Genomic DNA, 26,673 nt, shown 5'->3' with positions numbered 1-26,673 from the left:
CAAAAAGCTGTCATTTGTTTGAGTGTGCACATTGTAGCGCATTGTTGTGTGTGTGATGTTTTATTTGTTAAAAAAATGTATGATAAAAGCATAATTTCAAAATAATATTAGCTCGATGCACTCCTTCACCATATAAACTATAACTGTGCAAAATTGCATGCACCTACGTTTCCCCATTTTTCGTAAAAAGGCTTACAAAGTTTTTCGCTCACGTATTTATATATAGATAAACTTGGTTTGAGCGTCATTGGCACATACGCTGGCTGCCAACCTATAAAGTAAGTACCTAAAACTTTACTGACTGAGGTAATATAAATAAGAGTGTACCATTGAGGAAATTGATTCCTAGGCAGACCAACGTCATTTGACCGGATGATGTCCATTCAATGTTAATTGTAATCTGGCTGTGATTGACATAACGCGACCAAACTACGTAGGTCCCCCATCTGCCTAGGAATCAACGTCTCTGATAGTACATCAGACTTATAACTGTTTCAACAAGCAGGAACAGCACGTGGGCACTTGGAAGGAGTCTTTGATTAGCTGGTGGTTGCTGTCCAGCGCGATCATCTCTCGCAGGGAGTACTTCTGCTCGCAGTATGAGGTGTATCCGGTCTGGAAGCTCATGATTGGCGGGTTGTTGTTACTGCAAGGGCTGTCGCCAGGCCTGAAAAATAATAGCATTATAAATATACAAGGATGTTTTTGGATGGGATAACATTGTAAGCAATAAATGAATGTGAAACAATAACCATTCATAGTGGCACCCGCGATAATTTATAATCCAGCCATGTCAACGCTAAATTATATTTGGATCAAATTGAGGAGGGCCAGCGTCGGATTTATATTTTTTGTGAGTATAGGCCACTTTAATTTTTCCGCCCCATGTACGAACTCTGCCGCCATCCTAGGACGCTGCCGCCTATGCCACGCCATGACCTATTAGGCCTATATATGTATAGGCCTCAGAAATATAAATAAAACCCAGAGATGTCCCTATCTCTGCGACATTAGGCCTATACATATTAAGTATAGGCCTAATGTCGTCCTCCTGGACGTGATAGTAAAATTGCTGCCTCTCAAGTGACCCATAAAATGTTTAAATATCATTGTAGTGTTGTGGTTATTACACCAAAAACAAAAATAAGGAACTTACATGCATATTTCCACGCGAAAAGTTTGTTTAGGCTTGCCCTTTGGGTTCAAAATATAGTGCCATTTGTCGTCGACAGTCTTGGCAGCTCTCGGTGTAAATATCTGTAAAAAGTACAAACTCCTTTTATTTTTCATCCAGGAACATAAATAATATGTTCCTTCTTAAAATTCTTGTAAGTTTTAAGAAGTGTTCAACTGGATATCGACTTTTGGATGAGCTTGGTCCTAGGAGGTGAATGATTATAATTTTTTTACGGAGAAGTAATACCATATATATTGATTTATTGGCAGGTAGCGTAGGTATCTTTTTTTGGCGTTGGGAAATGCTTAATGCATTCCCGACAGCCTGGGGGGCCGCCTGGATATGTGGAACTCCTCGGGTGCTACGGTAAGGAGGAGCACCCTTGGTTACCCACTAAAACCCAAAGGTGCCTCCTCTCCGCGTGTCGCCGAGCCGCTGGACCCGCCTGAGGCGATAACTGCAGCAGCCCAGACAGCAGCATCTGCTCTACCAGCAGAACCACCCGCGCGGCTTCTGCTGCTTTCTCCGGGAGAGCGGTCCAGGGCTCCGGACGCTCTTCTACCGGAAGAGCTCCTGAAATAGGCGACGAATTCCCCAATCTATCGCCCGAGCCCTATTATGGCGGGAGTTGACGCTCATGTTGAGCGTGTCTTCGTCCTCCGCGTCTTCTCCTTATCGAGTCAGCTGCTTCATCGGCTTTCCGATTTCTCTCAGCGTCCTCCTTCTGCGTCATGATGGACTCGCAGAAAGTAGAGACCGCCTGCCAGGCTTCTCTCGACCCGACTAATGCTCATAATATGTCCGGGAGGTCTGATCCTATAGCGGCGCAGAGTTCTGCCCGTTGTGCAACCCAGGCTGGGCAGGCAACGAGCGTGTGCTGCGCCGTGTCGTCCTCCTCCGTACCTAGGTACCTACGCTACCTTCCTTCCGCAGTCCTTTGTGATTTGTGAAATTATGTTTAAACGTATTACAATAAAATAGAGAATATTACGCAAAAGTCGGAGCAGTTAGAGCAAAGAGGCTTACTCATAGCTAGTTGGCGGACCTACGGTAATGGTTGTTATTGTTAAGGCAATGTCAACAGGATAACATGTTCGCGTTTTGGTCTGAATTGACCCTTACTTGTAGTTTTGAAGTACACAGCTCAATGTCTATGTCGTCAGCGCCGATTCTCTCGGCGAGTTGCGGCGGAAACAACACGTCATTGTTGAATATTGTCGTCGCGTTGCGTTGTATGAGCTGAAACAGATAACACAAGATTTTGATTTAAATATATTTAAATTATGATCTATAGAAGAGAAACTAACACACGGTTTATCGGACTATGAGTTTGTTTATCTTCCGCTGAATCGATTTAAATAAAATTTGGCTTAGAGATACTTTTGATATCGGGACATGGGATAGGTTTTAGGAGTTACAATCTGCTTATGACTAACGGTACGAGTATCTTATAGTTAGGTACTTCCTAGAAGTACCTAACTATAAGCCTTAAGAATACCTTCTTCAGAAGTGTACATGTAAGGGCGGGCATACTTACATCATCAACTAAACTCTTAACTACATCTTCGGGGTAGTCTGGGAGGTCCTCACATATACCAGTCTTCTGGCACTCCTCTGGCACCTGTATCTCCTCCGCCTCCCCTATCCTGGACGACACTCCGGGAAAAACGAACGGCCCGCCCTCCGTAGTACCTGGAATTTATTAGCCACTATTAAATAAAAATTTGTATGTGGATATTCTGGCTAAAGTAATAATATAATGTTAATTTAAAAACAACACTCCACACACACACAATTAAACACGAGCCAAAATTCGGACGCGCGTCTTCCGCGGAATTGTCAAGAATTCCGCAGAATTCGGTTTTTGGCTGGTATTTCATTTATGTGTACTGTTGACATAATATTCATTGTGCTATGTACAGTTTCATTGCAAAAAGTGCCTCCATTCCATTCCGCGGGGGTATAAATTGAGCCTACAATAAGTATCACGAATCAGGATTCAAAATACTGAATCGATGAAATCGCAGGAATTGTTAATAAATTTTCATGGAGGAGATAATCCCAAATTATTCAGTAGAGCAGTTAGAGAACCGATTTCCGGTTTTAATTATTGTTAATGTTTTTTCAGTAAGAATTAAAATCTTAAAAAAAGGACTTTACATAAATTAATTCAGCTCCATCACATTACTTGTCAAATTAGTTTCATAGAAAGCTCTATCTTGCTTACACTTAAAAAAAATGGTTTTGAGCAGATCATCTGTTCATATTTAATTTTATGTCATTATCTAGACGTTCCGCGCGGCTTCGCCCGCAATATTTAGGAATTTTACGGAAACCGTATATACATTTTCCCGCAAAAAATAGCCTATGTTCCTGCACGTGGTCTGCTCATAAAGTTAATATACCTAGCAGGTATATTAACTTTATGGGTCTACGCTACATCTGTGCCAAATAACTTAAAAATTCATTCAGTAGTTTGCGAGATAAGCGTCTTCAAATAATTTTCCCGGTTTTTTCTACAATATCATCTATTTCTTAGCTTCTATTGGTCTTAGAGTAATAATTTATAGCCTATAGCCTTCCTTGATAAATGAGCTATCTAACAACGAAATAATTTTTCAAATCGGACCAGTAGTTCCTGAGATTAACGCGTTCAAACAAACAAACAAACTCTTCCGCATTATAATAATATAGTATAGATTTTATAAATGTTCACTGAAGAGTATTTTCACGATTATTTTCTAGCAAACAAGCAATTATGTTTTATTACAGTCCTGCTGTTATCGTTTAGACTTAGGTATCGTTTCCATGACGAAGTTTTGAAATTGATTAGTAGGTAACTGCGATTTTCTACAGTTTAACAGCACAGTAACATTGATTACAACTGATATTTTCCTACAATTTCCCAGAACAGCAAATTGAGAAATTAATTTACAACTTCATTAACAGTTTTTTGTAACTTTAAGGAGTGAGCACACTGAGACGGGCCGTGCCGGGGTTCAGCGTGCCGGGGCTCATCGCAAAAATCCGCCTCCATACAATTTGTATGGAGGTCGTTTGCATTAGATTTATTTTTGGATTACGGAAATATGACCATGTTTCGGAATTCCGCAGAAAGCTTTGCTGGCTTCCTATTCGATCCCGACGTGACACTCACACTCTTTCACTCCTTTATAATATCCTGTTTGACCCTTCCACACCTTTATACTTAAAAAAACGCTTTAATTTCCTACGTGACACCCACCAACTATCGTTACGCTCTTCTAACAATCTGACCCTTGAAATCCCCTCCCATTCCTCTTCCCTATTTTCCAAATCCTTTACTGTTCGTGCTGCAGTACTTTGGAACTCACTGCCACTGGAAATTCGTCGCGCTGATACGATTAATATTTTTAAAAATAAGTTAAGACACCATTTCTTAAATAAGACATAAATTTGTTGCTACTTTTATTATTATTATTGTTTTTCAAGTTAATTGTTAATTAAGTAAACTTTTCTCTGTTTATTAGTTTTGTACACCTACACGATATTTGCAATCTCTTTTAGACAATCCGATAAGCAAAAGGTTGACTGGAAGAGATTGCTTGTTAGCAATAAGTTCGCCTTTTGTGCATCATCAGTATATGCTGTCATATGTAAAATGATTTTATTTTGTATTTTTTTGGTGTGCAATAAAGTGTTATTGTATTGTATTGTATTGTATTGAATTTGTATGGAAGCGGAAATCCGCTGCGCCCCGACACAGTGTGCGATACGCGCATCCGCTGAACAGTGTAACTTGAGAAATGAAACCTTTGCAGATAAACTGGATTCCGGATAAACTAGATCAGAGCATTTAGCCAAATTGAATCGATAACTTTGCCAGCGAAGTTAGAGAAATGTTTTGAACACGATTGTTATTGACATAACGTATAGCTTTTTTTTAAACGGGCAAAAGGCCCACCACACTTTCCCACCACTGCAACTCCTGTGTCGCCAGGATCAACAGTGGCAACCAACCACGAAAACCCATTGATATGATCTCAGGGATGCCCGAGGGACAAGCTAAATCTGTCTTAGGACTCGCAACGAAGTTAATAACTTATCGCTTATTGACATTATGGCGTTTGCGTAATTCTTATGTCAAATACTGAACATTTTTTATATCGACCCTATCGAATATAATTTGATTGAGTACCCAGTAAGATGGCGTGATGAGCTGGAGGCATACCAGCCAGGGTGGCCAGCGGTGGCGCAGGGGAGAGAAAGATGGAAGTCTTTGGGGGAGGCTTTTGGGACAGTTTAGGCTTTTAATAAATAAATAAAAGTACCCAGGACAATCGTAATTTTAACGAACCTCGTTTGTTAGCGGTCGGCCTCGTGCGTCGGTTGACGATTTTGTACGAGCCGGAGAGTTTCCGACTCTCGCCCCAGTTGCGCTCGGCGTCGCCATCCTGAGGCTTGAGGCTGAGGCTCACGTTCATCTGAAATAGGTTGAAAATATTTAGTTAAATAAAATTATAGTAAAGTAAATAATATTATCTCAGCTCTTTATAATAATAAAAAATCAGAGTTAGAATAACACTACTGACTACATGTATAATTATACCTACTTACATGTAGATAAGTATACTTTTGTATTTCGTATAAAACTAAAAAACATGAGTGTAAAGAGAGAGTGAGAGATATCTCTATTTATATAATAATAGACGTTTTTATTTATGAAATATCTAAAAGTAATCCTGCTAAAGGACCTCGTGATACCCACAGGTACAAATATAGAGGTACTACAAGGTTTTTTAGCCCTACGGTCTGCAAGACGACTGAACTTTCTTTAGCTTAAGCTTACTTGGCAAGATAATTTAATCCCATCAAAAACATTCTGTAAAAAAACCAAGTCTCGCAAGTCGCAACTCAGTTTTTATACCGTAAAAATTTATGAGATCCATGCAATACCAAGTCGGTTAATTTATTCAGTCCCTACCTAGGGGACCTTCTGTCTCAAGTTAGTACGTAAGTTATTATCATATCAATATTAAAAATCTTTTACATTTTAAATAAATAGATTGACTTGGACATCGCATGATTAGATTGTTTAGTATAATTATACTATACAGTATCACACAGCATTACAGGCCTGCATCAATCGCATGGAGCGCAATATACTAAACGATCTAATAATATAATAAGTATGTATAAATTGTAAGATACATTGTGTTTTCAATTTTCATGCGATGTCCAAGTCGATCTATTTATTTAAAATGTAAAAGATTTAAAATATTGATATGATAATAACTTACGTACTAACTTGAGACAGAAGGTCCCCTAGGTAGGGACTGAATAAATTAACCGACTTAGTATTACATGGATCTCATAAATTTTTACGGTATAAAAACTGAGTTGCGACTTGCGAGACTTGGTTTTTTTACAGAATGTTTTTGATGGGATCTCAATTCTTTTTGTAGAGTCCTACTTTTCTCCTTTTTGGTACCTTTTACTACTATAAATATCAATAACGATTTTTATAAGAAACAAATAAAACTTACAATTAATAATAATATAGTCATTATGTATACAGTATTACTATACTACTTGCTTTTCATGACTATCCAATATCCATACTAATATTATTATAAATGCGAAAGTGTGTTTGTTTGTTTGATTGTCCTTCCTTCACGGCCTAGCGAAGCCACCAATCGACTTGATTTTTGACGTAGACTTAGTTGAACTTAGTTGAAGGATGAATTGCACATAGGCTACTTTTGTTCTTGGAAAAACGTCAGGTTTCCAAAGGAGGTTTACAAGAATATTCGTATTTTACGCGATTTTGAATTCCACGCGAGCGGAGCCGCGGGCAAAAGCTAGTGCTTCATATATATAGATACCTATCTACAACTATTACTCCTTCGAATATATGTACGGAAATATCGATGGTACCGGTACAATGATTCATGTAGGTAACTTTGTAATCTTATACATGTATGTGGGATTACAAAGTTATTCACGAAGTTAGAGAAAGAAGAAGAAAACTGGACAGTAATTATGAAATGTTTATTAGGTTTTCCCTTAATTAAGACACTAAAAACTAGCTAGATATCTCTCTACCGACTATAAACCGGAGATATTGATGGTACAGGTACAATTATTCATAAACCGCAAATGTAACTTTGTAATCAGTAACATTTATATGGGATTACAAAGTTATTTACGAAGTTAGTGTATCTAGAAAACTGGACAGAAATTTTAAAATATTTGAATTTTTCCTTGATTTAGACCCTAAACACTAATTATATTCTAAGTTGGATGGTTCTATGTCTGCTAGAAGTGCCTTAGACTTTTGGTGATCGGTCAGTCAGTCAGTCAGTCAGTCAGTGACAAAATTAAGAAACTTTAACAAGTTACAGCTCTTAAACTACTCGTTCAAATTGAATAAAATTTTAAATATACCGTGTTTATACAATGCTTGCTTAAGAACTGAAAATTCAGGCTTGTTGGTTTATACACAACGAAGTTATAGGGGGTCAAAAAGAGCCTGAATTGGTTCGAGAAAAGTATGGTACGGCCGTGCCGCTTTTTTGCTCGACTTGGCGGGGGCACTACCGTGCCCCCAGATAATATAAGTGAACGTAAATATGTATGTTAAAACTATGGTTTTGTTTTTATAAACCATATCACACTAGTAATTTGTTTTGGTAAATATAGAGTTAACATGCCTTAACCATAATAATATATGTATTCTAATGGTGACAATATGATCTACTAATATAGTAATTAGTATCTAAGACTTATGAATTATGTTATGATGTAGAGGCGCGGTAGCAGTCAGCACCCTAATAATATTATTCTAATAAGACCTGGCTTAACAGCGTTCTTTGGTAAATATTGCCAAAATAGACGACAAGCTAACTCCAACTTCGCGTTGCAACACTTTTTCAGCTTATCGGAAAATGTCTACGAGTGATGAGATAAAAGTCAAAACAAGGCAAGGTACACGATGTTATTTCAAAAGGATACATTTTTTTCGGTTGCTTTTTAATCGATACTACTTAGGATTTGTGTTTTGCAGACTTTTGTTTTTTATTTTTATAAGGATAATTAGGAATTCCTTTATTAAATCGTCAGTCAATAACAATACAAAGTCAGTCTGAAAGTCTAGACTTTTAGTAATCAACAATTATACCTACAGTAGAGTATATGAAGTGTTTATTGACATCAGAGTTCGTGTGACCTCCGTGTTGCACTGATTACCTCCGACGGACAGGAAATGACGTCACTGCTGTGTTCTACTCAACGCATGACGATTTTTAAACAGTGCAATCAGAGTCAGCACGGAGATTCCATAGGAGTAACCCCTTACGACGACCGCACTTTGATAGTTTAAATAATTACTTACATAACTTTATTTTAATGTAGAGTTTGACAGAATATGGATGAAGATATTCTTTAAAATCTTCAACAAATTCGAGCTATCATCAAGTGTCTCTTACAGGGATAAGAATATGGGATGCATTTTTAAATGAGCCATTTAAGACTATAGTGTAGTGACGCGAGCGTAAAAAATAGGTATTTGGGAAACCATTCTCTGTCGCCACAGCGCTCGGCCCCCGCGCAAACGTGCGATAGAGAGAGTTGCAGTTCGGCTGTGATTCTGGGTATTTTTAGACAAAAATCGCGTTTCAGGCCATATCGTTTTGCATCCCCTACACTATACTAAAACTAATATTTTTTAGTATCAATCTTTTCAGCAGAATCTAATCTACGCTTGTACGTTTTGCTTTGTTTGAAATTTAACGTTGTTTTTCAAATACAAACCATTTAAAATGAGAAAGATTTGAGCCTAAAAACCTAGATTTCAGAAGCTCGTAACTTTCAAACTAACAAAAATTTCGATAAAAGGAAAACGTAGAAGCATAGTTTTCACTAGAGGCAGTAACATAGTGAAAAATCGTTGAAATCGGATAAGTTTTAGGGGTAGCAAAACGTTATGGCTTTTTGTATGGAGATGGACCCGGTAGTCGATCCTCTTAAAGGAACAGGCAGCCCGACACCACAAACGACAAGTCGTAGTAAATAAAGTTAAGTGAAAGGTTATTTTAAAAATTCATCACATCGAGTTCGGGTCACGTTGCAATGTGAATTGACCCTAATGTTGTTGGTTTGTACTGTAGGTAGGTATGTAGATATTATATAATATCAACTAATACTAAAACATTAATGACAACTACAATAGGTAATTAAATCTATCGCAGGTCCCAATGTGACTCATTTCTGCTAAAATGTTGTTTAGAATAAAATGTTATTCTTGTAACAGAATACTAAATTTTATAAATTTTTAGCCGACTTCAAAAAATTTGAGATTGTATGTTTGTACGTAGATAAACAGGGTGTAACAAAACTAATTAGTGATAAAACTTTAGGGTGTGTATGGGTCACATAAAGAGAGTTCGCTGTGAAAGTAGCAGCTCTGAAAGAGCCACTTTTTTAAACTTTTGTAAGGAGAAATTCATGAGGCTGGGGCGCTTCTTCATACAAATCACCAAAAATTTTGCTCTTTAACAAAGAATATGGGTGACTGGCCCATAGACGACCCTAATTATTGTAAAAGAAAAAAAAAACTACCTCTGGTACTTCTCACACCCCCAACACCTCCAGCACCCCCAACACCTTCAAGACCCCCAGCACCCCCAATAACCCCACTACCTCCAACACCTTCCAGTAACCCTAACACCCCCGGCAATTCCAACACCCCCCGGCACCTCCACCACCTTCAGGAATCCTCAACACATCCCGGCATCACCAATACCTCCCGGTCAGGTTAGTATTAATAACCCCATGTCGTATTATAGATCGCGGCGAACTAACGGCATGATACAGGATTTTGTGTCTCGTAGGCATAGCCAATGGGCATTGTCAAAAAAAAATCACATGTACTTTTTATATTTTTTTTCGTTAAAATACGGTATTTTAAGAATATAAATTAAATAATTTTGAAATTCATTGGCTAGTTTTTTCTCAATAAATTTTTAAAGTTTCGCTCTGACGTCATCATCGGCGGCCAATAATTGACCTCTGCAGTATGTTTTTCCTTTCAATCTTATTTATAATGGCTGGTTCTTCAAATGCAAGTTCTGATTATGTGAAAGCTGATACGAGAAGCTCACCAAAAGTTCGAAACGTAATGTTGGTCGAATTTATTGCTAATTTAACGCCATTGAAGGTCAAACAAAGGTTAAACATATTTGTTCAAAAATATAAGTAACTAATGGGTATTTTTTTCGTTTATATACAGAAAAACGGTCACTGACCTTATTCCTCGAAATGTTTTTGTAATGAGCAAAATTAAAAAAAAAATGGACAATCCCCATTGGTGATGGTTGATCGAAATAAACAGTTCTTTATTCCTGCAAAATGTTTGAATTAAGAATTTGAATTAATGTTTGAATTAATTTCACATTACCTTATTACTTATTAGAACTCACTAGGCGGCGCCCACAAATCCTTTGAGCCAAAATTCGTTTGCAGCGCGGAAACCGTGCATTTTTTCTTCTTCTTTTTCAGCAAAAACTATTTATGTCATAATGGCTTAAATCCCGGAACACCAAATATCAAATTTAATCAAAATCGTTTCAACGGATCGAGCGTCAAGAGGTAACGGACACTTTCGAATATTTTATTATTAGTATGGATTGACACATCGCTGGTAAAATACCGATTCACATAAATCAAATACGAAAATTGCCGATTTGATCTCGGTTAAACAGTGTTCACCTGTCGACGCGATCTACGCATAAAGTTAATATACCTAGCGGAATAGAGGAACAAAGGCCTGAGTAAAAGAGATGTCACTATCAGTAACACTGCGTGGTAAAAAGAGACGTGTGATACATGACAGCAGCACTCTTTTTTTGACGTCCAGTCGGCACGTGCCGCACGTTGACAATTTATCTCATAGAATTCAATGTTCAATCATGCTTGTGTAAATGTATACGTACACATATTTTTCACACAGATGAAAATTAATTTTGGTTTCGTTTGACAGCTCGAGATTGTTGCTCCTTTGACTATTCCGCTAGGTATATTAACTTTATGGATCTACGTTACAAAAGTCAATGCCAAAGCCGTGTGAAGTCAACGCAGTATCAATATTACAATACCCTACGACCTTTACACACGTTTTTATTTACAAACGTTAGTATTTTTAACCTCAATATCTTCTTATTACGTATATATAACGTTGATTTAATAGTTTCGAAGTAAGTAACTAAAAATAGAACTTGTGGTTTTTAGAAATTTAGTTCGGTTGTGAAATTCGTTTTTGTTTTAACTTGCCTGTTAATGGCCTAAGGCTAAAGTTAGCTTTAACTAGAATTTAGAGCATTTAAATTTAAAAATTAATGCTGGTATCGAATGAAGATATTGACGCAAACATTGTTGTTTCGCTTCGTATAGGCCGCATAAAACTTTAAGATCGTTACGTAAAATAGGAAGGACCTGGCGCAAAAATTAGACTGGAAAATAATTAATTAATTAATATTAATAATTACTTAACTGTAATTAAATGATACTTTTGACATAAGCCCCATATTATAATATCTGTAAAGATCTTCTGTAAAAAAAAATAATTATTAATTATAATATTTAACCCATCAATTCCCAAGCGGCACCCGGCTGTCGCATAGTAATTGAAAATCTATCGTGTCTGCGATCGTGGGATCGAGGTAATAAGGTTGGGTTGCACCAGAGGCGTGGTTAAAGTTAAAGTTATGGTTATAGTTAAGGCTATTTTAACTTTAACCTTAACTTTGACCACAGAATTTGACAGAAGACGTTGCTGGTCCGACAAGGCTTTATAAGAACGTGGGCGAGGGCGCTGCTGGTAAAGGAGAACTGTAAAAAATGACGTTTTTGTATGATGACAGCGTTAGTTCTTTTTTTCGCCACGTTCGTTTTAAAGCCTTGTCGAGCTATATGGTTATGGTTAAATATGGCGTCTTGATGGCGTCCATTTTTAACTTTAACCAAAGATTTGACATTTTGCATTGTAGTTAAAGTTACAATTATAGACTATAGTTAAAGTAAGTTGGTGCAACCCACCCTAAGTAATTAATGTTCCACTCTGAGTGCGGCAATAAGACTCTTTGTAGAGTCGAGCAGTAAGCGGGAAAAAGTCACAACTTACTCTATTGGTAGACCAGTAATCAAATGGTTGATCCCGATAAGAAGAAGAATGTTATTGGTAATTTGCAGGTAATTAATAAATATTGTACACAAGCGCAGATGTTGGATGCGAGTAACAGGAGATCGGCTATCTTGGGCCTTGGCGTTCATTGACGGAGGCCTATGCCCAGCAGTAGACGAATATAAGTTGATTGATAAGCGCAGATTAGCCTTTCCAGTTCGCCAGGATCGCCGAGCGATCACAAATTTTTGTGCGGCCTATATGGACATTTTTTCTGTCAACCTAGTCCTGAGTTTCGAAATGTTTACTTCTAACGAATAATAACATAGTGTCGGTAGTGGAAAGGTCACCGCAAAAGGCTGTGTCCGTATCGGCTGGACCCACTTCGCCCGTCTGTGATTTCTAGAAACAAAAATGGTCATCCGGTCTTTGCTTTTACTCGTAAGTGATAGTTATTACAAGTAAATTACTGTGACTAACCGTGAGGATGACTCAGTAAGTAGTATTAACTATGTGAGCTAAATTAAACTTATTTAAGAAATATTAACAAAATTTTGTGACCATTCATTCTCTATGAGCTTTAGAGACCTATTAAGTTACGAGCTTTTCCCTTTCACGTAAGTATACTTAAAAAAATGAAATCGTCGAAGTCCAGGGAAGGTTTATAAGTGACACGTCGACGCAACATGGGGTAGCATTCAGCATTTTTTAGGGGTAGCCTTTATCTATATCCTTTTTAAAATAACGCCTCTATGCTCCTCTATGCTCTCCTTATAGAGCGCTAACTGCCGTCCGCCGTATTCAGAGACATTTAATTGTGACTAACCTTCAATTTAATGAAGAGTTTGACATATAATATTGTATGAGGCTTATGTCAAAATTTTAAATTAAATTACTTTTAACTTTAAGCAATTAATTTTTTCTACAACTTTTTAATTCCTGTATAGCTGGCCGGCCACCGTTGCCGAAATAGCTGTAGGATAAGTATTTTGTAATAATTCGAAGGTTATTGCCTAATAATGTAGGTGTTTAAATAATTTTGCAACACAATATTTTAATATTATATTCGTTTAATAACACTACTAAATTAGCACGTGTTAGAGTTTAAATAACAAACGTGTTTGACGACAAGCCATCGTGATTTTGAGATTGAGTATTTACATAGCTATTTTAGATTTTCCGATGAATAGTGTTGAAATGTTATAATCATCTTAACACATTAAACTTTTTGCTTCTCCATTGGTGTAATTAAATTCTATTATATAACATTTTTCATTAAAAATAATCTATCATTAAACAATTTTGACGGCCAGAGCTAAGGGTCAGGACCCTATATATTTTTCTATTAATAAATCATCAGGTAGGTTGGTTATTGAATATAGCCATCGAGGTAATTCCAGAACAGTCATGGAGTGGGTAGAGATCAATTACTAGACTCCCATATTATTATTGTTTATGTTCGGGCCACACTAACGAGAAACGCCGTTAATTATCGCGTTAATTCTAAAACATGTTATAGCATTAACCCCCTTATATCCCACTAATTAAAGGCGATAATGCTTTAACAAGTTTTAGCATTATCGCGATAATTAACGGCATTTCTCGTTAGTGTGGCCCGAGCATTACAATATGTCGCTGGATTCTAGCAATTCCTGGGATAGCTATATTACAGTACGAACTCAATTAACCGGACTAATTAATTTATTGTCGTTAGATCAAAAATTCTGATAATCGAATGTATGAAGAAAAGCGGATTCGGTGCAGAAGTTCAGTACATACCTAATAATATGACTTTGTATAAATCGCACATAAATTATGGTTTAAGAAATTATTAAGAGATACATTTTTACATTTTGCATTAAGTGGCGGTCTGAGTAATCGCGAATCCTTATAACTGAGGGCCGGATAATTGAGTTTCAAATCGAATTCATAAAAAGAAATCGATTAAGTACTGGATTTGTCAATGTGAGTCTTGGTTTAATGCATTCGAAAGGGGTAATCCAATAACGTGGTAAAAAAGAAGGATAGCAGGGTCTTGGGGGAAAACTGGTGTAGGGTAACGTTTGCGTAGCCTTCGCTAAATAATTTAGAGCAGCTGTTTCTTAACTTTTTTAGCGGTTGAACCTTTTTATGGAGTGAAATTTTTGACGGACTACCAAAAAATAGGTAATGTTTTAAATTGTCTCAATGCCGGTGTCTGATTATATATTTTCTAAAAATAAAGACGTATGCACATGTATTGCTTGCTTTCGATTTTGGGTCTCCCCAGGGCTCCGTGGAGCACACTTTGAGAATGTCTGATTTATAGCTGTACTGGAATTTATTCATTTATAATACAATATATTCACTAGTATTAAAGTTGCTATTTCTTAGTACATAATATAACCCGATTGTCGTTTGTAGTTTTAAGCACTTTGAACAAAAACCGTAAGTGCTTAAACCAGTTATGTGATTAATTAATAGCCTTCGATATTATGTTACGAGTGCATTTTAATATTCTGATTTTTTATCGATCACACATATAACAATATAATATTATCTGCAACGTCCAAAATTTAATTGAGAACCGACCGGTTTCCGCAAATGGTTTTAGCCTGTTCGCGTTACTTTACCCCCAAAACACTCAACTTGGCGCTAACCGCTAACGTAACAAAGTTTACCCGGCCCGGGCACTAGTTGTGTCAGTAAAAATAGACGCGAGCGATAAAAAAATGGCTTTTATATAGCAATACAAAGAGCTGCACATAAATTACGAGTGTTTACAGTCATTAAATCAAAATAAAGTGGGAAATGAGAGTGGCAAGGTCGTTTCTATCACTCGATGCTCACCAGCATTATCCAAAGGACGTAACGGTAGATCCAGGCCATTTTAGTGTTAACACATTGTTCGTTCGCACTGCATTTAGTTTTCAATTGCGTGTTAATCTCATATTTAAACTGTCACACCGCTCGGCCGTGCTACGCCGGCGACCGCAAAACCACGACTGGTGTTGACAGCCTTGTGTTGCCAACCGCGATTCCAATTCTACCAATATCACAGAATACATATTATTTTAACCCAATATTGTGACGTTTAAACTAATATGCCAATTAAAACCTTAAGGCGTGCGATTTACCTTTAAACCGCCTAATATTACTTACTATGACTAAAAAGGAGCTCTATGAACTCCCACACATAACTGCGAATTCGTGCGAATTCGCATCGCAATGTCATTTTTAATATGAGTTTTGTCGCAGATATTTAAACGAAAGGTTTTTAATTTTTTTGTTTTAATTCTTATATTTTATATTAGAAAAAATACTTATGTTTTTCTTGTTAGTAAATTCATTGAAATAATAATAAATTATACAAAATACAATTTCTAATAAAGTGTCCGAAAACTTTGAGAAAATGTAAAAATGAGTGGCCCATCCTGCTTTCCAACTCCGCGCCGCGACGAACTCTATAATATTATTATTTATCAAAAATTATGATATTATATTTAAACGAGCTTTTGCCCGCGGCTTCGCTCGCGTCAAGAAGTATACAAACTTTCATCCCCTATTTTAACCCCTTGGAGGTAGAATTGATCAAAATCCTTTCTTAGCGGATGCCTACGTCATAATATCTACCTGCATGCCAAATTTCAGCCCGATCGGTCCAGTGGTTTGGGCTGTGCGTTGATAGATCACCACCATGTCAGTCAGTCACTTTGAGTTTTATATACAGGGTGTAACAAAAACAAGTGATAATACTTTAGGGTGTGTACGTGTTCCTTGTAGAGAGTTCACTGTGAAAGTAGCAGCGCTGAAAGACCAAATTTTTTTTTCACTTTTGTATGGGGAAACTCGTGACGCTCGGGCCCTTGCCCATACAAAAGTGAAAAAAAAAATTCGTCTTTCAGAGCTGCTACTTTCACAGTGAACTCTACAAGGAACACGTACACACCCTAAAGTATTATCACTTATTTTTGTTTCACACTGTATATAGACGAGCTTTTGCCCGCGGCTTCGCTCGCGTTAAGAAGTATTATTATATACAAACTTTCATCCCCTATTTCAACCCCTTGGAGGTGGAATTGATCAAAATCCTTTCTTAGCGGATGCCTACGCCATAATATCTACCTGCATGCCAAATTTTAGCCCGATCGGTCCAGTGGTTTGGGCTGTGCGTTGATAGATCACCATGTCAGTTTTATATATATATATATATATATACATATATATATATATATATATATATATATATATATATATATATATATATATATATATATATATATATATATATATATATATATATATATAGTCTATACTCTATACCAATATTTCGAATATATAATATTTTACACTTATGCATTATGTTAACAGTTAATAATATAATAGTTCTAGTCGAAGTATCCCAAATATTGGGAAAAATAAATATAGAAGTCGGACTACGCAAATAACAATATAGAGTTATTATAGCTGATTACCAGGCATATTATTACGAATGTTGATACCTACGCTCCAGTACCTCCATTTAAATAATTGGGTCAGTTATTAAGTCGCTGTTTTCGAAGAGTATGTATGCTCTAATTATTATTAAACTTTTTTACTTTACCGTAAAATAGGATTTTAACAGAAGACTGTTAAATTCCTATTTTACGGTAAAGTAAAAAACTTTAAATCCGAGGATAGACTTACGGTAGATCCAGGTCATAATATAGATAGGATGCTTATCCTATCTATATTATGACGCTTGCAACTCCGTTGCGCCAAAATTCCGGGATAAAAAGTATCCTAACTCTATCCTCGGACTTAAAGTATACTGTATACCATACCAAATTTCATCAAAATACGTCAGACAAACAGAATATAGACACACATACGGACTGACAGACAGACCTATATTCTCAATTATAATATTAGTATGGATTTGACAGTATGTTAAGGTACAGGTTATACGAGCATACTAAATTATGACTCAATTTAGTATTAACTGTACTCGTTCTGGGCTTTACTGCAGTTAACGGTCACGGTACCCAGATTAGCCCAATACGGAAATAACTGTTTTTTGAAAAAAAAAAATCATAAAAATACATTTTTGTCAGATGATGCCGAATCTATACATATAATAAAATCGTAGGAAAGTCAATTCTGTACATTGAAAATTTTTGAAAAATAATACTTGCGACGTGATCTACAATCGATCTATATCGATCATATAGTTTTTAGAATCTTCTATAAGCCAAAAATATAGTTTTTAGTATTTTTGTCTGTTTGTCTGTATGTATGTCCGGGATAAACTCAGAAAGTACTGGATGGATTTACTTCAAATTTTGCACGGATATTACTTAGAAGTCGGGTCAACACATAGGCTATATAGTATTACGATATCACCTAGGGTGCGAGGGAGGGGCTCAAGTTTCGTTATTTTTAGTTTTTTGATCATATCGCTAAAACGGTGCGTTTTAGAGAAAAAAAGTGCAGTATGCAATGAAAGCTCATAAAATTTCCTACAAATTTTTCCTTTACACTTTCTATCTATCTCCACTCCTTTTCTTGCTATGAGCTTTTATCTCTCTTATCTTTTTAGATTTCGAGTGTCGTTTGATTTATATGCAGCGAGCTTCGGCACCGGTCGTCGAGAGAAAAACAAAGTTTTTCTCTCACGTATTAATATATAGATTAACTCTGCATAATATGGTAACCAATAGATAAAACTGCTGCACTCAGAGACGAAAAAAAAATACTTTACAAACTCTATACATTATCTGTAAATCTCTTTTTTACATTTAGTTTAATCATCAATTAAATATGTAGAACAGCATTTTTTATGATTTGTATGGGCATTGGGCAAGCGCCCCAGTGCGGCGTCATGAATTTTCCCATACAAAAGTAAGAAAAATTTACTCTTTTAGCGCTGATATTTTCACATAGTACTCTATATTGGGAGTGGGGACCCATACTACTTGTACTATTATCTATTCTGTGCCCATACACACTCTAAAGTGTCATCACTTAGTATCGTTACACCCTGTATATCATCAACGTTTTTCGAATTTCTACGATAATAGTAATTTGAAATTGATTAATTAATAAAGTGAAAAATTAAATACATCATTATAATTAAGTATATTTTATGCATCACTCATTATGTAACTTATATTTAAATATTATTATGTAACTTGTGACTTATGAGTGATAGCTGTTAATTGCTTTTTAATTTTTACATATTTTAAGGCCATTAAAATCTGCCAAAAAAAAAAGCTCACATTCAGTTATTCGGTGTCGATAATGCACTTTAAAATTTTTGGAAGTCGTTACTTATATTTAATTAACGGGCACTTAAGACATAGGGTCCGGGCACCAGTAGTCAGCCTTTTAGTGGAAAGTGCAAGTTTAAATGTGGATAGAAAATTATTTAAGTAATCAAAAACCTTTTGTACTCATTCACTTAATCATTTATTAAACATTGTTATGAAGTTAACATATAAGATAATTTTTCTTAATAAGTATTGAAAATAAAGTATTTTTTAAAATAAGGCACATTTCCCCAGTACTCAGCCGTCACAACTCAGTTCTCGGCCAAATAGCTACCAGTAGTCAGCCTCTCCTTAGATGGGCCTCGAAAGAGACCTATGGAGCTGAAACAAATAAACAATGCATGTCTGGTCTCTGACAATGCCAAAAAACTAAGAAATTTCTTGGTAGGTAGGTGCTTCATAAATAAATGAATAAATTAAGCAGCGCAAGTTACTGATGGCTGAACACTGGGTATACCTCACCAGTACTCAGCCGTGGTTCGACGGTGTCTAGTTAGGCGGCCGACTACTGGTTTTTATATGGAATTATGTATGACCAGTACTCAGCCGGGGGTGGCCGAACACTAGATAATGTATAAGAAACGCATACCCAGTAGTCAGCTACCTCATTATTTAAATAACTATAAAGAAACTGTTCTATAACTCATTTGATTTAGACGTAAAAAATGTAATAACAATATATTTTAATAAAATATGACACCAAAGTTAAGAAGAAATCGCAATAACTCACCTTTTTGTCGGGCACTTCCCACTAAGAAAATTTTGGCGCGCAAGCCGCATCTTGGCTCGACTAGTGACAACGTCGAATTGGAATCAGATTAGCATTTCTTGCAGCCACTTAGCGTCATTGTGACGTTCTGAACTGACCAATAAGAAGGCCAAGCTTTTTTTAAAAGTACCTTGATTGGTTAATTTGCAATAGAACGCTATTTCTATAGGTTTTTAGCTGGAAAAGGCTGACTACTGGTGTGGGGCTGACTACTGGCGCCCTTACCTTTTTTTTTTAATATGAAATAAGGGGGCAAACGAGCAAACGGGTCACCTGATGGAAAGCAACTTCCGTCGCCCATGGACACTCGCAGCATCAGAAGAGCTGCATGTGCGTTGCCGGCCTTTTAAGAGGGAATAGGGTAATAGGGGAGGGTAGGGAAGGGAAGGGAATAGGGGAGGATAGGAAAGGGAATAGTGTAGGGGATTGGACCTCCGGTAAACTCACTCACTCGGCGAAACACAGCGCAAGCGCTGTTTCACGCCATGTTCACACACATTACCATAATAGGATCAAGCATCATTTAACAAGAATTAACATTGTAGAATGCAGGCGCTTCGTTTAACTCTTTCCAAGACGAATACATTCATTATTATTTTACCTTTAGAAGTATAAAAGTGATCCTTACGTTTCCGCCATAAAGACAAAAGCATTTAAAATGACTTTAGTGAGTTAAACGATTCAGGAAATGTATTAATGGCTCCTTGAACCCTTGCGCTGGCCGGCTATCGGCCAGTTCAGAAACTTCCTATGACGCACTTTAGTCACTATCGCCAAGAGCTTGACTAAGCCTGTACTCTGCGGCACTATCGTGTGGTATAATCATAAAGTTAATATACCTAGCGGAATAGAGAAACAAAGGCCTGAGCAAGAGAGATGTCACTATTAGTAACACTGCGTGGTAAAAAGAGACGTGTCATACATGACAGCAGCACTCTTTTTTTGACGTCCAGTCGGCACGTGCCGCACGTTGACAATTTAATCTCATAGAATTCATGTTCAATCATGCTTGTGTAAGTGTATACGTACACATATTTTTACACACATGACACAGATGAAAACCAATTTTGGTTTCGTTTGACAGCTCGAGATTGTTGCTCCATTCCGCTAGGTATATTAACTTTATGGGTATAATCGAGGTATCAACTGCATCTACTTTGATAAGTAATCCTATCAACAACATAGTTTTGACATGGAAGCCGCGTTTTTTTAGTTTTGCATATTATGTGACTGTATAATTTTTTGCATAAAAACCACTCAATATACTCAGCTTATATCTATCTAAATAACATGTTCAGCAGTTCAAAAGTGAAGAGATAACGGCCAAACAGACATAGTTTTATATTTATATTCAAGACAATGTTAACATAATATTATATAGGAGAAGGTGGTAAAGTGTACCCCCCCCCCCCCCCCCCCACTTTGTGTATCAAGCATTATTTAAAAAATATAGGAGTCAGAAACCTACTTCTTATTCATATTTTGTTTAAACATGTCTTATTAGGGAATAAATAAAAATCGTGCAGGATCTTTGTATTAGCTCCGTGTGCAGGATAATCGAAAGTTTTAATTTTTCTTAATCAATCAGATTTGATATTTTTAGATCAAGTGATAGTAATGTGACCCCCCGGGGATGTCACATTAAATGTATTGCACAAGTGAAACTTAACGGCAAAAATCACAAATGTAATAGTCACCTTTGGAGGAGCCTCCACAGTCTATGTAGACTGTGGAGGCTATGTAGCCCATTAGTCAAAAATTTGGTACTGTACCCATGGCTCTACAACCATCGAAATAAAATCACACACACTTAAAAGTTTCACCGGTCGCAAGTTTAAACTCAATCAAACAATGATATTCTATGTTACTAACGTAACTAGATTGGAAGTTTACGGTAGCAACGCGTTGCCACTTCGAAGATGCCTGCAGGCATATCTCACATACATAATGACATAACGAATATATGACTTGACATTGTCTTTTGAACAAAAAAGTGGTTACGCATTTCTGAGAATCTTTTGTAAGACATTGCTACTCTAGTATTTTAGAAACTCATTGCAATCAAATGACAATCGAATTTTAGGGCCTCTGTTACATTAAATTTGTATGGTGCTTTGCCGTTCCACCAAAATTATACTGGATATTAAAATATTGAAAGGGGCCAATATATATTCAGGGGCCACATTACCTTTTCCCTGTATTATATTGTATTATTTGTATAGCTTTTACACAGCGTATATTCTTTTATTGTTAATGCCCCCTTACTTTCGTTGTTATGTTTTGTTGTAAGTTAGTTTACAATTTTTTATAAAAGGAACAATTGGCGAATGATCTTCAAGTTTTACGCGGCTTATATCAAATGTGATCAGCGTTAAACAACTTGTTGTTTGTCAAATAATAATAACGTATAACGTGACTACCGCGACCTTTATGGACAATAATTACATCTCCGATACGGAATGCATAAATCATTGTAATTTGTAGATAATATTGTATAGTATATTTTGGAAAATTTTGTACACGCGGTATAATTGTGTCGGCCTCATTAAGAGGATACACCAGGGGCTAGAGAAATGAAAAAAAAGTACGTATAATATCTATAGCTGTCTCCCTTACCTCAAGCCTATACCGCAGAACGCGATAGAGACAACTGCAGATAATCAACGATTCGTTGTCCCCTGATTCCTTCTCCAAAACTTAACCGATTTAACTACTTTTTTCATTAAAGATTAAAGAAAGGCTTGAGCTGTGTTCCTATGTTTTATTTTTTTTGTATAATCTATCCAAATCTGTTTTCTGGATGTTTGAACACAGCGGAAAATCTGGCAATTTTTTGGGATTTTGAACGATCATATCTTATTTAATAATTAAATTATGGAAAAAACGAAAACATAGGGACATTGTTTTAGTAGCCGTAGATATTCAGGAAAAAATTATAACTCTACTAGCATTATCCAGGGAGGAAACAGGGGACAACGTTTGTATGGAAAAAAGGGCGGTTTTTTCCATACAAACACATTTGTTGCTGTTCCATTGCTTGTTTTCAAGCAATCTAAAACATAGTATCCAACACGGTTTTTAGGGTTCCGTAGCCAAATGGCAAAAAGGGGAAGCCTTATAGATTCGTCATGTCTGTCTGTCTGTCTGTCCGTCTTGGTAAGTAGATGTAGTCTGTGAACCGCTTTAAGATTTTGATACAAAAATGGAAAAATTATTAAAAATTTTAGGGATTCCCATAGATACAACTGAAACAAAAAAAAATATTTTCATTTAACCTATGCGTGTGGGGTATATATGGATAGGTCTTTAAAAATCATATAGAGGTTTCTAATGTCATTTTTTTCTAACCTGAACAGAGAGGGGGCGAGAGAGACTCTTCAAAAGTGGTAAAATGTTTGTCGCCCCCCCTCTTACTTCTAAAGCATGATAAATCTAAAAAAAATATATGATGTACATTACTATAAAAACTACCAACGAAAATTGGTTCGAACGAGATCTAGCCAGTAGTTTTTTTATACGTCATAAATGGTTAACCTTAATTTAACTGTCATTTTATTCGTGTTTTATCGAATACTGAGCGAAGCTCGGTCAAATAGACTAGCTATTTGACCGAGCTTCGCTCAAAAATCTAAATCTTTAAGCCAACAATTCTTTTCCTATCTTATATCTTTAAACGAGCAATTTTTGTATATATATTATATATAATTGGAATCTCGGAATCGGCTCCAACGATTTTCATGAAATTTAGTATATAGGGGGTTTCGGGGGCGATAAATCGATCTAGTTAGGAATCATTTTTAGAAAATGTCATTTAATTTGTGTTATCGAATATAAATTAAATGACATTGTCAAATAGCTAGTATATTATGTCACAAAAAAAATAACACCCAATTTTTGTTGGTAAAATGGACTCTCCTAATGATACATAAGCCCTGGAAAAAATTTGGCAGGAAGGTTTAATTGCACCCTGTATATATAATTTTATACAAGAATTGCTCGTTTAAAGATATACGATAAGATTAAATCAACTGAAATATGAATATAAATCAAAAACCTCTTATTTCATACAAATAAACCTTATTGCTGCTGCAGAACCCTTCATGGGCGAGTCCAACTCGCACTTGGCCGGTTTTTTTACTTTAACGCGGCGTCACCTTAATAAGTAAACCAAGAAAAAGATATGATAAAATCTTTCCTTGTCTATGCGTTAGAAAAGTCTGTCGGTCACAGATAATAATGATATAGTGACACTGCCGCACTCGGAAGTCGGAGACAATCATTAATTTTTGTAATGCAACATGCATTTTGTATGTAAATTTGTTTTGCTCAAGTTAATAAATAAATAAAAAAAAAATTACCTAGGTACTTATTGTAATCAACTTTTACACACTGTACTATAATACTGGTTAAACTTCTCGATCAGCCTCTTCTTTCTAGACTTATAGGTATACTTAATATTAATGTGCCTTTATTATTTTAAGGTTTTAGTTTGTACTACATCATAGTTATTATGGGAAACCTGTAATTATTGGTTTTATTGTTAAACGCTCTTTGTAATTTTTTTAAGAATGTAAGCTGTTGGTTTTCACAATAAATAAAATAAAAATATAAAAAAAAAATCTCAACTGAAGATTTTTATGTAAGCCCGATACATTATAATTATTATTAACTGTCACAATCTTGTGTCTGTTGAGTGCGGCAGATAGACTCATTAGTCTCGTCTTATTCTCAGGCCGCCTCAGATTATTTGAGCCCGCGGTAAAAGTTAGTAAACATATTCCACGAGCTGGTCAAACTAGTCCGTGGAGACGAAGTGAAAGTGTGCGAATTCAATGATCTGTTTCATTTCAATTTTAATCACATTACATATTATTGTATTAAGTGGATGGATAAAGTGACCATGAATGCGCACGGCACAACTGACGAACTGACATTCCCATCTATATTGACGAAGAACCCGAACGTTTACCCATTTCAAGAGGGATTAGGCAGGTCATCTTTCCCACCTTATCTGTAAAATTAAGTGACAAAACAGCACAATATAATCTTAATTTTTTTATTTACAAAATGCACGATTTGGACATTGACTTAGGCAGATCTACTCTTTAGATCTATATCGGCACGAACAGCAGTTGTGCACACAAGTACACAAGGGATATTTGATTCAACTTCTTTGATTTCAAATGACAAGACCTTGTTTAAGATTTCCGCTGTATAAATATTTTTATAAGTACCTACCTATAATATAAAAGAGATTTAACACTTGCCTATCTGATTTTAACCAAATTTTATATGCATATTCAGTGGGTCTGAGAATCGGCTACTGGGTACTTTTTATATTGATAAGTGCATTTGTTGAATAAATAATAGTAAACTATTACAACTCGAGACTGACGGCGACCATTGTTTGTGCGAAGGAATAGCGATGGACGTTGCCATGGTGACATACTTATTTAGTCACTTCAATAAAATAATACGGGCGAAATACTTTATATGGCAAAGAAACGTTTACCGGGACAGCTAGTAATATTATAATATTTGGTTCTCTACATACGTATTGGGTACCACGTTAGCTCTGGTTACTCCTCGTTGACTGAGTACTGGTGGCAGTGGTGGACCGTTAGTTCGTTAGTTCAGACATCCTTTAATTTGTTCTATTTAAACAGATAAGTGATATGAGTATAAAGGTGAGACCGCACTAGGCGTAACTACACTGCAACGAGACGACACTCGAAATATTCTTTGTATGAAATCGTAAAGGGTGGGTTGCACCAACTTACTCTAACTATAACTTTAACTATAACAAAATGTCAAATAAACTGTAAAATTCCTAGTAGGCAAAAGTGCAAAACGGACGCCATATTTGATGATAACCTTAACTATAACTACGCCTCTGGTGCAACCCACCCTAAGTCGCACTACGCGACACAATAATCACCCGTAAGTGTCGCTTATTGCAGTCTCGCCTTTATTGCCACCATTAAAGAAGTGAGCACACTGAGACGGGCCGTGCCGGGGCTCAGCGTGCTGGGGCTCATCGCAAAAATCCTCCTCCATACAATTTGTATGTAAGCGGATGCGCGTATCGCACACTGTGTCGGGGCGCAGCGGATTTCCGTCTCAGTGTGCTCCTTTAGTCTACAGCTCGACAATTCAAGAGCGTTGGATTGTATTATTGTTTCGGCTTTTTGTAGTATGTTATGTAGGATGTAAGTTATTGTGATTGAAGTTATGAGAATAATATAGATCTTTAAACAGAGTTATGACGACCTCTGTGGCTCAGTGGTGAGCACGTCGGTAGCTCAAGCCGGGGGTCGCGGGTTCGAATCCCGCCGACGGAACAAAAAGTTTTCAATGTTCCCGGGTCTGGATGTGTATTAAATATGTGTATGATATAATAAAAATCTTAAATATATGTATAGTATAAAAGTATTAAATATATTTCCGTTGTCTGGTACCTGTAACACAAGTCCTTCAGTTACTTAGCACGGGGCCAGACTGACGTGGTGTGAGGCGTCCATAGATATTATTATTATTATTATTATTAGTTATTGTGATTAATATAAGTTTTTATAAAGTACCAAAGACGTAGTATTATTATATAAGTTTGACGTGTCTGTCTATGTGTTTGATAGCTGTGGCATTGCATCGCACCAAACCATGTGGACTAAATTTGTATTTGAAAGCTGATGTGATCGAGTGTTCTTAGCAGTAGTTCATTGTCGTTATCCCGCTTAGCACTGGAAAATTGAGGTTTAAGTAAGTACTTCATAAAAGGTTGTAAGCAATTCCCAGAATCGGTTTAATATTTTCCATCCTGATTCCTGACACTTATTAGATACTTAAATCGTGAGTCGTTTTTTAATATAAAAATATTTTATAATTATAAAGTCCATAGTAGTTAAATAATATCATATTTTACACTGCTTTGGAAAAAGTAGAAGGTAAAAATTGAGCCTCATTCGGTTTTATATGTCAAGTTATTATGTCAAGTTAATGTTAAACGTAATCTGCTGGACTTGACATAATCCGACCAAACTGTGTAGGTTCGCGAGGTGGTGAATATGGGTCGCACTATTATAATCATCAGTGTGGTCTATTTTTAACCGACTTCCAAAAAGGAGGAAGTTATAATATGTTCGGCTGTGGATATATATTTATTTTTTGTTCTCCTTCAAAAATCGATTCCGGTCATAGATTATTATTATTATCGGATGGCTCACATCCGAGGGCACACTTGCCAGTCACAATCAGACAATTAAAAATCAAATAAACAATTAAA

At 36.3% G+C, this 26,673-nt stretch overlaps 1 protein-coding gene across 2 annotated transcripts; it reads right to left on the bottom strand.

Annotated features, from left to right (window-relative positions):
* Positions 1–409: 409 nt before the first annotated feature.
* Positions 410–15,322, bottom strand: LOC121727184 (protein spaetzle). Of its 2 annotated transcripts, none has more exons than XM_042114868.1 (6): positions 15,165–15,322; positions 5,513–5,640; positions 2,715–2,865; positions 2,300–2,416; positions 1,157–1,257; positions 410–667 (listed from the first exon to the last, which is right to left on the bottom strand). In XM_042114868.1, the coding sequence occupies exons 1-6, from the start codon at positions 15,201–15,203 to the stop codon at positions 484–486; spliced, it is 720 nt and encodes a 239-aa protein (XP_041970802.1). In that variant the 5' UTR covers positions 15,204–15,322; the 3' UTR covers positions 410–483. The 2 variants fall into 2 exon arrangements, with proteins under 2 accessions (XP_041970802.1, XP_041970801.1); XM_042114867.1 differs by having other exon boundaries at positions 411–667; positions 2,715–2,869; positions 5,514–5,640.
* Positions 15,323–26,673: the final 11,351 nt, after the last annotated feature.

Source organism: Aricia agestis, chromosome 5 (genome assembly GCF_905147365.1).
Source record: "Aricia agestis chromosome 5, ilAriAges1.1, whole genome shotgun sequence".
Taxonomy (NCBI): domain Eukaryota; kingdom Metazoa; phylum Arthropoda; class Insecta; order Lepidoptera; family Lycaenidae; genus Aricia; species Aricia agestis.
The sequence above is the reverse complement of the archived record's forward strand: the minus strand, read 5'-3'. Positions and strand labels throughout refer to the sequence as shown.